At 36.7% G+C, this 13,867-nt stretch overlaps 2 protein-coding genes across 2 annotated transcripts in view; both read right to left on the bottom strand.

The window, feature by feature from the left end:
* The window catches only part of LOC137274020 (uncharacterized), a 37,416-nt gene extending 26,441 nt beyond the window's left edge, over window positions 1-10,975 (bottom strand). The window contains exons 1-4 of the mRNA XM_067806974.1: window positions 10,820-10,975; window positions 2,963-3,028; window positions 2,200-2,243; window positions 1,897-1,956 (exon numbers count right to left, since the gene is read on the bottom strand). Coding sequence (XP_067663075.1) covers window positions 1,897-1,956; window positions 2,200-2,243; window positions 2,963-2,995 — 137 coding nt within the window. The 5' untranslated portion in view covers window positions 2,996-3,028; window positions 10,820-10,975. The remainder of the gene's footprint in view (window positions 1-1,896; window positions 1,957-2,199; window positions 2,244-2,962; window positions 3,029-10,819) is intronic.
* Window positions 1-13,867, bottom strand: part of LOC137274016 (protein arginine N-methyltransferase 9-like) — a 164,052-nt gene that overhangs the window by 83,497 nt on the left and 66,688 nt on the right. The gene's annotated exons all lie outside the window — the stretch shown is intronic.

The raw sequence follows: 13,867 nt of genomic DNA, 5'->3' as shown, positions 1-13,867 counted from the left end.
AACCAGTCCATGGAAATTGCTCTGCATTAGTGCCCTTTTAACAAACAGTGAAGACAGAATAAACATGCATAATGCAAGGCAGAAACCAAGAAAAAGCTTCTCATATCTGCATAGATACTTCTGAGAACCTTACTTCTTGACCATGATGTGAACATACCGATGACTCGGATAGCTAGTATCATTTCTATGATCACATAGGTACATATTAACTCCATGATCACATATATCTCATATGTATCATGTGTATACATTCATTATTACCTCCATGATCACATGTATCAAGGATGTGTATATTCACATATGTGTATATTCAATATTATCACATATGTGTATATTCAATATTATCACATACATGTTTTTTCAATATTAACTCCATGATCACATGTATCAAGTATGTGTACATCTAATATTAGCTGCATGAACACATGTATCAAGGATGTGTATATACACATATGTATATATTCAATATTATCACATATGTGTATATTCAATATTAACTCCATGATCACATGTATCAAGTATGTGTACATCTAATATTAGCTGCATGAACACATGTATCAAGGATGTGTATATACACATATGTATATATTCAATATTATCACATATGTGTATATTCAATATTAACTCCATGATCACATGTATCAAGTATGTGTACATCTAATATTAGCTGCATGAACACATGTATCAAGGATGTGTATATACACATATGTATATATTCAATATTATCACATATGTGTATATTCAATATTAACTCCATGACCACATGTATCAAGTATGTGTACATCTAATATTAGCTGCATGAACACATGTATCAAGGATGTGTATATACACATATGTATATATTCAATATTATCACATATGTGTATATTCAATATTAACTCCATGATCACATGTATCAAGTATGTGTACATCTAATATTAGCTCCATGAACACATGTATCAAGGATGTGTATATTCACATATGTATATATTCAATATTATCACATATGTGTATATTCAATATTAACTCCATGATCACATGTATCAAGTATGTGTACATCTAATATTAGCTCCATGAACACATGTATCAAGGATGTGTATATTCACATATGTATATATTCAATATTATCACATATGTGTATATTCAATATTATCACATATGTGTATATTCAATATTAGCTCCATGACCACATGTATCAAGCATGTGTACATACAGGATTAGCTCCATGATCATATGTATCAAGGATGTGTATATATAATGATAACTCAGTGATCACAAATATCACATATGTGTATATTCAATATTAACTCAATGATCATTAGAGCTGTGACGATATATTGTAGTATCGATAATCATGATACTTTATCGAGCAATAAATACATCGATACTTTTTCATATCATGATTCGTATTGATGACCTTAAAATTGTTAATTTTCATTAGAAATTGATGGTTATGTCAAAATTTACACTGTTACTTGATATCAAATTATATGTTTTTAAAGAAAATAACTAAAGATAGCATATCCTGGTGTGAATCGAATGGTATTGTTTCAAGATATTGTGATACATATCGTATTGTGAATTTTCTGTATCGCCACACCTCTAATGATCACATGCATCATCCATGTGTATATTCAAAATTATCATGATTACGACATATGCTAACATCATGTACTATCTATCCACAAATACTGTCATACACTCTTTACATTCGTAACTGTATTGTGAAGTGATATTTTTCAAAGAGTTTTGAATGAAATTTTCCAGTCTGGCTCTGGTAAAGAGTGACAAGCAATTGTAGAGGACTGTACCACCACAGGCATGACTTGTCTTGCTTTGACCTTTGAAAATCACCAAGTCGACAGTCTGTGTGACATTTCTAAACACTGTTGTAAGTTAACTGACATAGATACTTACCGGATGTCTCGGATGGTGGCATACACACACCACTTTGTCAACCCATTTTCAATAAAGCGACTGAAGGAAATAAAAACAATCATGTCATTTACTGTATTCTGCATTGCATGAGCAAGTCTGATTACATTCAAGGATGACAAATACATACGGGCCTATCAATGACAACTCGATACTTTATCAATTACACTAAATTTAAATGCTTTTTATGAACATTGCAAACTAACACATGGAACAGTTTCTTATCTGTTCTTAACTGTTCAGTAAAAAGTAATATTCACTGACTTGCTTGAGAAGTTGACTTACTAATCTGTTTTCCCATAATCACCAAGCACCTGTGCTGTGAGGACCTACAAGAAGCAGAAACCACTACTATTATCATAACAACAACTGACAACAACACAAATTTTCAAATTGAAAAAATACTCATATTTTAGCATTGCAGAATGTAGGATTTGTCTGTTTGTTGTTTCATACCACATTCAGCCATATTCCACCTGAATGGCAAATAATCAAGTCTGGACCAGACAATTCAGTGAATTACATCACTGATATGTTGAAGGAAGTTATCTCCATAGTAGTGCCACAAGAACTTCCATTGATGCATGGAAATAATATTAGCTGTTCACTGGTCACGAGGGACAAGTGAACAACGTATTTATCTTCCCGAACACCTGAATTTTAATTTTAAACTGTTTGAAGCACTTCTGTTGAATGCCAGGCGAATCGCCATTTTGCAGACGACACAAGGTAAACAGATTTAGAGTTATCTCCCTTCCATTGATTTTCAATCGCAAAACATCGGTAATTTCCCTGCTTCATGCGTGATTCAATGTCATTCGAGGCAAAGAAGTACTACCATGAAGCAGCAGAAGAGTTTGGAATCCCAAGCAGTGTACATTGAAAATAATAGAATAGCGCTTAGCCAGTCAGAAAGCAACATTCATGTGTCAGGTAAGATAAGAGGCAATAACCTGTGGTACAAAATAAGCCATGCTGGAGATGTGTTAATCACTAGTGTAAACAAACAATGGTTCTAGTTCTGGCAAGTTTATCAAAGGTTACTTACATAGATGCTGGCGATTACAGGAAGGTAATGCATTTACTTCCAAACAGACTGCACTGGGCAGGAAACCTAGAGATAATATACAGAGTAATATCAATAATAAAAAGTGCACTATCAGTACTATATAAATGCACTATTAATAATAAACAGTGCTGTATCAATAATATCCTATGCACTATTAATAATAAACAGTGCTGTATCAATAATATCCTATGCACTATTAATAATAAACAGTGCAGTATCAATAATATCCTATGCACTATTAATGATAAACAGTGTACTATCAATAATATAAAATGCACTATTAATTACAAACAGTGTACTATCGATAACATGCAGTGTCCTATTAATGATAAACAGTGTAATAAGAAATGGCATAATATCAATAATATGCACTATGCACTGTTACTGACAAACAGTACACTATTAATACGGTGTAATATATTGTAATGAACAGTGTACTATTAATAGTAACCGGTGTAATACCCAGGGACTGGAAAAGGTAGGTGCCATGGGCCATTTTGCACATTAGAATGAAAGATTATGCATTGAAATTTTGAAGTTTACTACTCACACAAGGGCAGTGGCCCATTCTAAATTCAGAAAATGGCTACTAATCCCAGAAATGGCCCATTGTGAAAATTCTCTATCCCAATCCCTGAATATCATTAATAAACAGTGTAATAGTAAACAGTATAATATCAATAATAATAATGTACTAAACAGCAGGTCACTTGACTTCTGCTTCATAATTTGTTTTATTCCGGTTTACAGGGAAGTGTTCGTGAATGGTGTAACACTTGTGGAAGTTTCTCTGCCTCAAATGAATGACAAAAAATGATTTGACTTCTGCTGACTATCACCTACCTCCCACATTTTGTCCAAACTCTTTTGAGGATTGTCAGTGTTATATGGTAAACAAAATCTGAAATTTTACTGATTACCAAACAACCTATACCATTAAAAAATGGATGAAAATAGTGTCTGCAGCCACCCTCAGAGTCAGGCACCTAATTGCCAGCACAGAGTCAGCTGCCTAGCCAGCTCAGTCCCTGCGACTTCCATGTGTAGAAGTCGCAGTGGCTGAGCTGGCTAGGCAGGCTTGATCACTTTCTATATGGCTGTGTGTAATCATAGTTTCCAGCTAATATCAACTTATAGCACAAAACTTACTATTACTTTTAGATTTCAGTCTCACATCTAATATACTCATTGATACACTTTTATATCCTAAAAGCTGCTGACAGACTGTCTTCTTTCAAGATAATTCAGGTTCAATGACTGCGTTTTTCTTGTGGCCCACCAAGTTAAGGAAAAGTTTTGAATTTCAGACCCTACAGTCCAAATCAACAGACATCACCACCAAAACAGAGACATTCCCCAACAATCCACTTGGAGTGAGTGAGTTCAGTTTTATGCTGCAGGGTTGCAGATAAGGGCCATACCGACGTATGTACGGATAAAAAATATGCACGTTACGGTAGGGAAAAATTCAGAATACGTAGCAGATATGCACCACAGCAATGGTGTACGGTCTTAAAATCATTTATCTGAAAAAGTATTGCTCTATTGTTTACTGACCTGTTTACACAAGAGTAGCAATATTGTGGTACATATATGAAATGCAACACGAGATTACTTACACAGCATGAAATTCCACTCAGTCCTTAGCTTTTCCCAGTATTCATAAAAGATAAGGCGTACATACTCCTCATGTTGAAAAATTATCTGGAGCCCTGTGCTGCTTTTAGCAATATTCCAGCAATATCACAGCGAGGGACACCAGAAACGGGCATTACTCATTGTGCCCCTGCAGGGAATTGAACCCAGGTCTTCAGCACAACGAGTGCTCAATTTAACCACTAGACTACCCAATCAACACCTTCTCTACCCCAACCCAAAATCCAGTTGGACACAGTAAAACATATCAAATCAAAACTGAAGACACACTTTTTCAACTTAGCTCTTGATCAATGAAATTCTTTTTCTCAGAGTTTTTCAATAAAGCAGCATATTCCTAGATATTATCACTTACACGTTTCAGTATAGATAGATATATATGGATAGAAAGATAGATAATTGTAGTGAAACGGTACATCACAGTATAAGCTGACCGGCAATATATAGACTTCAGTTGGGTATACCGTTGTGGCAATTAAAAACATTCAGCATTTTCAGTTTTCATACCAACATTTTATTTTAACCTTTTGAAATCTTTTCTAAAATATTTACCAAACTGAAATGGACTGAACTGAAGGCCTTGTACCACAATACATACTGACTGTGATAAGAGTGTACCATTTAACCTCTAACAGATAGAAGCAACATGCAAATGGAATTTTTCACAGCTTGCAATAAGAGCATACTAATCCCATGGTCAGTAGACCTTTTCAAATTCACCCTTGTGTTGGCCAAAACTAGAGGTGAAAGTATCAGAACGTGCCCCATAAACTGGAGTAAAAACTCTTAACTTTCAAAACTATGATTTAAGTTTGTTTTGAGAAATCGGGCCCTGTTCCTGAACCTACAATTCAGCAACAACTCTAGAAACTTCGCTCAAACACAAAAGGAAAAGCATCCAGTCAGGAAAGAGCCATCAGATAGCCACTCAGGCCACAGTCAAACAGAATGAGCAGCAACATACAGAATATAACCGTAAGCTATTCAAACTCAATCTTCATAAATGTTCCAACGAAAATTGTGAACCACAGAAACATGTGTCTCTTACCAATCTGTGGGACTACCAACTTCATGAGACAATATTTCTCATCTACTGATTGACATCTTACACGTCTTTTTTTCATAGAGTTTATGTTGAGATATGTAAAAGAGAATGATACCCATAGAGAAGCCATCGCCTTAAATGTTTCAAAATACACAGGTGGTATGACCGACAGATGATCAACTGGATATTATTTGTCAGTTGTTATGACATGCCATTTGCTTCGCCAGTATAATGCCCCTGAAGGATTATCTTATCTCAGCTGATATCTCTAACCTCCAGCCTGATCCCAACCACTGTCTGCAGCACCCTGTCTTGACACATCCTTTGAGACGACCCTTCCTACCTGTTTCTGTTTCTGGTGATGGTGAGACTCCATGGTACCTTCCTCCTTAATAGTTTCAGCTTTTAATTATTTCTACATCAACTATCATTTATAATAGAGCTAGGGAGAATTTTAAAATGGGCATTTCAAAAGAGCCCTTTGTAATATAATACCATCACACACTAATTTGCATAAAGTCATGGTCTGTTCCAAAGAAGTCTCTTTTGACTCAAAAAAGACAAGAGTCATCAGAAGATGACATATCCCGTACATGTTTGAAAGGACAAATCATCTGACAGTTACTTAATGTCCTTTTAGACTAACTTTGAATTGTTTCCATGGAATGCATGAAAAATATAAATGCCATATATCTGTACACAGCAAAAGGCACCACTTCAAGATCTCTCTCACATATCTGCCAAGATCTATTGAAAGATATGAAATGCTTTTCGAGCTGTGCTCTGGAAACCAAGCCCATCCATCCATTTTGAGACTAAGTCTGTACTGTTGCCATGGAAACCAGGAAAAATAAAAATGCGAAAACTTTGTAAATACCAAAAACATGACTTTGTGGTCTGCCTCAAATATCTGCTAAGTTTTGCTGAAAGATATTAAATAGTTTTCAAGTTGTGCTCCGGCAACCAGGCCCATTCCTCTATTTTAAGACGAAGTCCGAATTGTTTTCAGTTCCAGAAACCCAGAAAATAATCAAATAAGTCACAAAAACCTGTCAGTAGCAAAAGGCACCACTTTGGGGGTCTGCCACACATATCTACCAAGTTTTATTGACAGATATTAGGAAGATTTTGAGCTGTGCTCCGGAAACGAAAAACACCTGTCAATTTGAAAGTCCTAAATGTTTCCATGAAAATAAAAAAAATCATAAATCACAAAAACCTGTAAATAGCAAATGGCACAACCACAGGTTCAGATTACTGTATATTAAACAGTTTTTGAGTTATACTCCGGAAACAAAATAATTATGGACAGATGGACGGATGGGCACACAGACGGACAGACAGATGAGGCATCGATGTAATGTGGGGGGGCAAAAATACATTGCTTGTTTCTGCACTAATCTCTCCTCAGTAAAGTCCCTTTTCCATGTTTACTTTTCTCCCTATCACTGGAACTGTAGTTAGTTTAACATATATTTCACATATTAACTACATAAACTATAGATATATACATGAAAACACAGGGTTTTTTTTCTATTTCCGACATTACTTTAGTTTTTGTGAAGTGTCCTACTTTCACATATGTTACATCATGTTCACTATAATCTTCCTGCCCTGTGTATCACATCAATGTCAACGGACATTACAGCCAATTCCTTAGAGCTTCAAAAGTTCAGCAATTCACAATCACAGTACCAGTGCTCAGTTATCTCAGGAGAGGCTGGCTACATTAAGAAAATCTTAAACTCAGAACAAACATTACATTAAAGATATCAACTACACCTTATCATGACTCTCTGCTAGGAGGGGTGGTGGGGTAGACTAATGGTTAAAGAGTTCAGTTGAACCTGGGTTCAATATCGCCTATGGGCACAATGTCTAAATCTCTGGTGTTTGTCAATGTGATAATGCTGGAATATTGCCTAAGTGGCATTACACTAAACTCACTCACTCTACTTGAGACCTACAATACCAGATCATACTGTTCAGGTCATACTAAATCAGAGCATAGCCAATCCATTGAAAACAAATTATTCGTTTGATCTCAAAACAATTCAGTTGCAAGGCATGAGTGAAGAGATGTAATTCCGAGGTTCCACACTCCATCAACACTCTACAGTCGTCCTCATGTCAACTCTGTTATTGAATAATCTTCATTTGCCATATGAAGTAGGTCAGTTCTCAAGCTCTGAAACATTTCCTTGTCCTGCTAGCCTATCATGCTGTGGCATGTTGTTGCCACTTGCCATGCTTACACTTAATCCATTAGGGATCTCTCTGAAGCAGTCATCAGTGGGTGCAAATCTCTTCCTTAATCTGAACAATGGCATCTTCATAATAAACTACTGGATATTTCTATAGTATTACAAAGTGTAAGTATGCATAAGTAATATGAACTTCTCCCCATGATAACATTTTAATGGGATAATTCTGAAACTCCCCAAATCCCTGCCAAAAGTGATCTCTGGTCCATTATCAATGACTTCAAGACAGACAATGTACCAGCATGTCATGTTTATGGGGAGTTTGGTGGACTAGTGGTTAAAGTGTTCCCTCGTTACACCAAAAACCCAGGTTCAATTTCCCACATGGATACTATGTGTGAAGCTAATTTCTGGTGACACCTGCCATAATATTGCCGGAATAATGCTAAAAGTGGCTTAAAACTAAACTCAGTCAGCCACCTTCTTGTATGAGAAACAGCACGGCTGACGACTTATATTCTGTGAATCTTTCATGTCTTCTACATTTAGTTTCAGCAGACACAAACCTCTCACTAAGTTTAAGCAAATGGAGAATGTCCTTACATCTCCACAATGTCAATCCAGTTCAATGGAAGTCTGTGGCACTTTCAAAGGCATTATGTTGACTGTAAAATACTATTGTTTTCTTGATACACATGTACAACAGACACCAATAATGCAAAAAATAAAACCATGAGGACAGAAAATAAAGACAGAGGTCTATTGGGCAACATTTTACCTTTACAGGACAATAAGTAATCAAAATGAACACTGTATGTTCTCATTACAAAAATGTCCTGAAAGTGTGGGTGAGAAGATGGTCAGGTTAATATGTGATACAGTGAATAGAGTATGGGAGTAAGCAGTTAACATAAGCTGCTTTGAGCCAATGTTCCAGCAATATAATGGCAGGGCACACTAGAAATGGGCTTCACACATTGTACCCATGTAGGAAATCAAACCTGAGCATTTTGAGCAAACACTTTAACCATTAGGCTACCCAACTACTCCTATGATGGATTTTGTCCAAAGAAAATCTAAAAGCAGGATGAAAAAAAAAAAATTAAATAAGTCACCAGTCAAAGTAATATTCCTTTTCAATACTAAAGGTATTTTACTTTTGACAATCTATGAAGTGTACATGGGTCCAAAAACAATGAAAAAAATATTTTTGTTGGAAGTTCACATTTTGGACAATAAAAACATTAGGATTTTATTGTTTCAGCTGGGATTTTATTTCTGATCAAGAAATAAAACTGTCCAGGCCTAAAGAGGAAATGTTTCTGTGACCAAATCCGGTGTATATAGTCATATATTCAGTCAAGAAGTAAAATGAACAGTAACAACCCAAGTTAATAGTATATTCAGCTGATTCACAGAAATCTGTTTCTTTGTATAACATGTGTACAATATGATTTTGTACATCAAAATATACCTTGACAAAAGCCCTGAATGTATCTTGCCAGTACCTTACTCTTCTAGAGAATGATAAACCATTCAAAACAATCAGTTCTACATGAATGTACTGTCATGAAGATGTTTCATGATTAATCATTACCCCATCTAATTTAAATCACAATTTCCATCACGGATACTTCTGCTGGAGTTGAGACAAGTGGGACACAGGATCATTAAAACTAGCAGTAGTATGTGGTATTGCTGACAGCATGCATATTGATAATCCATGTATCCAATCAACAATATAAAATCATAGTGAGTTTAGTTTCATGGCGGTTTGAGCAATATTCCAGTATCACTGCTACGGGACACCACAAATGGGCTTCAAACAGACGAGCGAACACCTTAACCACTGGGCTACCCCAGTTACCAAGCACTGGCAGTGTTATGAGTTATTGTAATGTTCAGTTATCACTTGCACAGGAAGGCTGTTGTGGAAGTCTTTATGCACAACACAACTACTAATCTGGAGCTAATTTCAACACTGATTTGGACCTTGTCTGGATAAAGCCACTTAGTTATTCTGAACAGAGACCATGTACCGATGTGTAGTCTCTTTTGTGAGTGTTCCTCTTACCTATGACTTTGACAGCAAGACATGAAAGTGTGATACTGGCTAGAGACCAGTTATCGCCATGGACCAGTTATCGCCAACACCTGGTTGTAGTGCTTCAGTTAAGATTTTTACCAAAACTACAAAGAACTACACAAAAAGTCAATATAAGTTCAACCACACTGAAACATCTCCATATTCCAATCAGATTATATCAGCATCTGTCAACACTCACAATGACAGCAAGTTTTGTTCTTTTAAAATTATCTGTTTTTAAAACAAATACGATTATGAAATGTCTTCAATATGTTGAGGTTTGAAACACAACAGTTTTATTACCAAATTTATGTCACCTTTTGTGAAATAACATGAACAGTTCTGAAATGGCAATAACTGGTCTTCTTAATTAGTTCTAGGGAAAGTACAATATACACATCAGCGCTTCCTGTTTGACCCTGTTTCGGTGAAACACGATAGGCAACCGTAAACAAGCAGGCAACATCGGTGAATAGTTAATCTATCACCAGGTTAAATTTTGTTTTATTATGTTTTACGAAATAATGGAGCAAATGGTTAAAACCAGCTAAAAACGGCGATAACTGGTCGCTAGCCAGCAGGATATGACATACGCAGAAAGTAACGAAGTACATAGAATAAAGTGTATTTAAAATCATAAAATAACGAATAATTTCAGAATTCAGCGTTTCATATCACGTTTAACAAGTACGAAAAGCCTGTGAACAACGTCACAAACATGCCGACAGTGTCAGTTACCACTCAAACTGAGTCAAATGTCGTGTTGAGAAAGTCGACCATAATGATGATGAGTTTCAACTTTCATAAATCATGATGGTCAGTGAGTGGTATCTTTTAAGGCTTACCTTGACAGTTTGGCTCTCTAATACATAATCTATTCGGTAAAGTTGGTATTTAGTCCAAACTAACATTCAATGCCATGGTAGATCTATTCCTTTTCGCGTCGCATATTGCGGAAGCGCTTTGATAGAAAGGGGATTCCCCTTGGATCATTCGTAACTACTCGTCTCTTTCCGTGATCTACAACAAGACATCCGGCTTGTTATGTCATCACTGCGCCGGAGTGTGGGTGTATTATATGGTCTCTGGTCGAACCAGTTAACCGCACTCGATGTCGAAGTTTGGCGCACATTTTCGTGAATGAACGAATTTTTGTTTGTGGGTGCAGCGATAAAGGCACTGTGCGACGAATTTTTACATTTGACAACTTTATGGAAAGTATGAGCAAACAAATATATAGAGAGAGGGATATAATCTATCAGAGTATCCAAGGCATATATAAAATGAGAAAGTGTGCATACATATAAAGGTATACGCTGGGTGTTAAATATGACTCGCAATAAATGTTGAAAATATATTATCCCCCCAGAACGTCAAACGACGGAAGAGCGGTACACCGCAGGGGTAGGCATCCCCACTTTTGTTTCAATAATGTGGGTAAGTGAAGTCCATGAATTAAATCTCTTTCTAAAGTATACAATTCTAACCATCTTCCACGTCACTTCATTGGACATACTTGTTTTATTCCTTTTTGGAATCCTTTTGCCAGTGATTGAGAATTAAATTATTGTTGGCTTCATCACTAAACCATTTATCATGATTTGTAGCATATTTATTTCACATGGATTCCTATTGTGCTATCATGTCTCAAAGTTGTAACAAGGCTATAAACATCAATGACAAAATATCCAGTTAGTATCATTCTATTATATAAAGGTTAAAGGAATAACAAAGAGTTTACTCAGGGATCCCCGTTACACGTTTGCTATTATGTCTTGAAGTTGTAACAAAACAACAATGACAAACTATCCAGGTGTTATAAACAACAATGACAAACTATCCAGGTGTTTCTAGCCATTAAAATGGTACATTTCGGTCCGCTTCTGTTCTGTATATGAGACATAATCATAATGGAAAAGAACTGACAAGAGCCAAACCTTACATTGTTTTATATGATGGATATAAAATAACTATAATCATTGTTATTTTGAATTAATAAAACTGTCATTTTACGACTACATGAAAATGACGGTGCGATAACCGAAATTCTACTAATACAACGGCATACCGTTTCACCCCAACGCAAACGTTTAAACTGAGGCTGATCTTCGACGTTTTTATGAAACCAATGGACATGGGTATGGTGCTGACAACCCAAGACACATGTGATATCTAGGGAGAGGGGGTAGCCTAGTTGTTAGAGCGTTCGCTCGTTACCCGAAGACCCGGGTTCGATTCCCCACATAGGGAAACCCGTTATCGGTGTTCCCTGCCGTGATATTGCTGGAATATTGCTAAAAGCGGCGTAAAACTTGACTTACTCACTCACTATTGTAACGAGGCATACACAAGGTCAGAATCATAATACATATCTCAGTCAGAAAGAATATAATGATGATCATCATCATTACAAACACTAACTAGCGACTGCCCATTGTATCTAGAGGTCAGGGATGGGGAAGGAAGCGGGGACATATATCGTCAACGGAGAACAATTGGATGTTGGGGTCGTTGAATCAGTGGGGCACGGGAAGTCAAATTGAAGGGATGCAGCTGACGAACTACACGAAACAAGTCTGTTTAAGAATAAAACGATACGCTCAAAATATAACTCATGTTTGTTGTTGTTTAACGCATCAAGCGACAACGCCCCTGCATTATGACGGCGGTCTATAAATAATTGAATCTGGGCCAAACAATCCAGTGACTGAGGTCATGAGCATTATGACAAATGCCTATCATTAAGGCTTAGCGTTCGAACAAATAGATAAAACATTATGTGCAGTCAAAACTGCAAATATAGTGCAAACATGGATTATTTCACAAATGAGCTTTGCAGTAAGACATATCCAATGAGGAACAGCCTACCTGTAAAGAGAGACTTTCAATACTGTAATTCCAGAAACCTCATTGAAATCGTTCAAACACCACTTGTTTCTCTGCAAGTTCAATTTTCTAAAATATCTTCCACGTCATGATAAGCGAAACTACACAGTAACTCAGGTTGTCCTAAGACAATATTATTGTAATTTTCTGTCACCATTATTCCCTTGTTATTTCATGGGTTCTTCCCACTTGATACAGACACTTTCAGCAATGTACTGGACAGACTAAAGACTTCACCACATTCACCGATGAAACTGAGTACTGGTTTTTGACAGGTGCTTGTCTGAAATCCCTGTTGAAGTCTAAGCAATGGGATGCAAGTCAAGTGCTTCTTCCCGAGACAAGTTTACTGTTGAGACTGTAATAGTATATAGATCCATCAAGATGGTGCGAAGTAGTCTCAAAATGTTATCAGTCCAGATCTTTCAAATTCCCCTTAGTCGTGGAAACTGCGCTGACCATTTCAACATTCACTTTTGTTTTTGACACCCCCGTTACCTTTTCTCTTCGTGGTTCTTTTTCGATTTATAACACCAACCTTCGTTTTATCCAACACACAGAAGTCAAATAAAATTCATTTACATTTCTTTTTAATTCTAACAGTTTTACTTTTGGGGTCTCGACGTAGGTAGGACTGAAAGATGCCTCTGGAGACTTTCTGTGGTCAGAATGTATTACTATTATCCCCGACGTGTGGCTGAGGTAGTCTAGTGGTTAAAGCGTTCGCTCGTCACGTCGAAAGACTCGGGTTCGATTTCCCACATGGGCACAGCGTGTGAAGAGCATTTCTCTCGTCGTTATATTGTCGGGATGTTGGTAAATGCGGCGAAAAAACTAAGTCACTCACTCACCCTATGACCGACACTAACACGATAGGTCTCAAACGACGGTACATCACGTTTGGTCATTTGGCTCAGTAGTCCCGGAGCCCCAGCTAGAATTGATGAGATGCTACAGAAGTGAGGACTTTGTGATCAGACATCCCTTTCTCACACTTAGGCACAGAC

Source organism: Haliotis asinina, chromosome 2 (genome assembly GCF_037392515.1).
Source record: "Haliotis asinina isolate JCU_RB_2024 chromosome 2, JCU_Hal_asi_v2, whole genome shotgun sequence".
Taxonomy (NCBI): domain Eukaryota; kingdom Metazoa; phylum Mollusca; class Gastropoda; order Lepetellida; family Haliotidae; genus Haliotis; species Haliotis asinina.
Note: the sequence above shows the minus strand (reverse complement) of the source record. Positions and strands in the feature narration are given on the sequence as shown.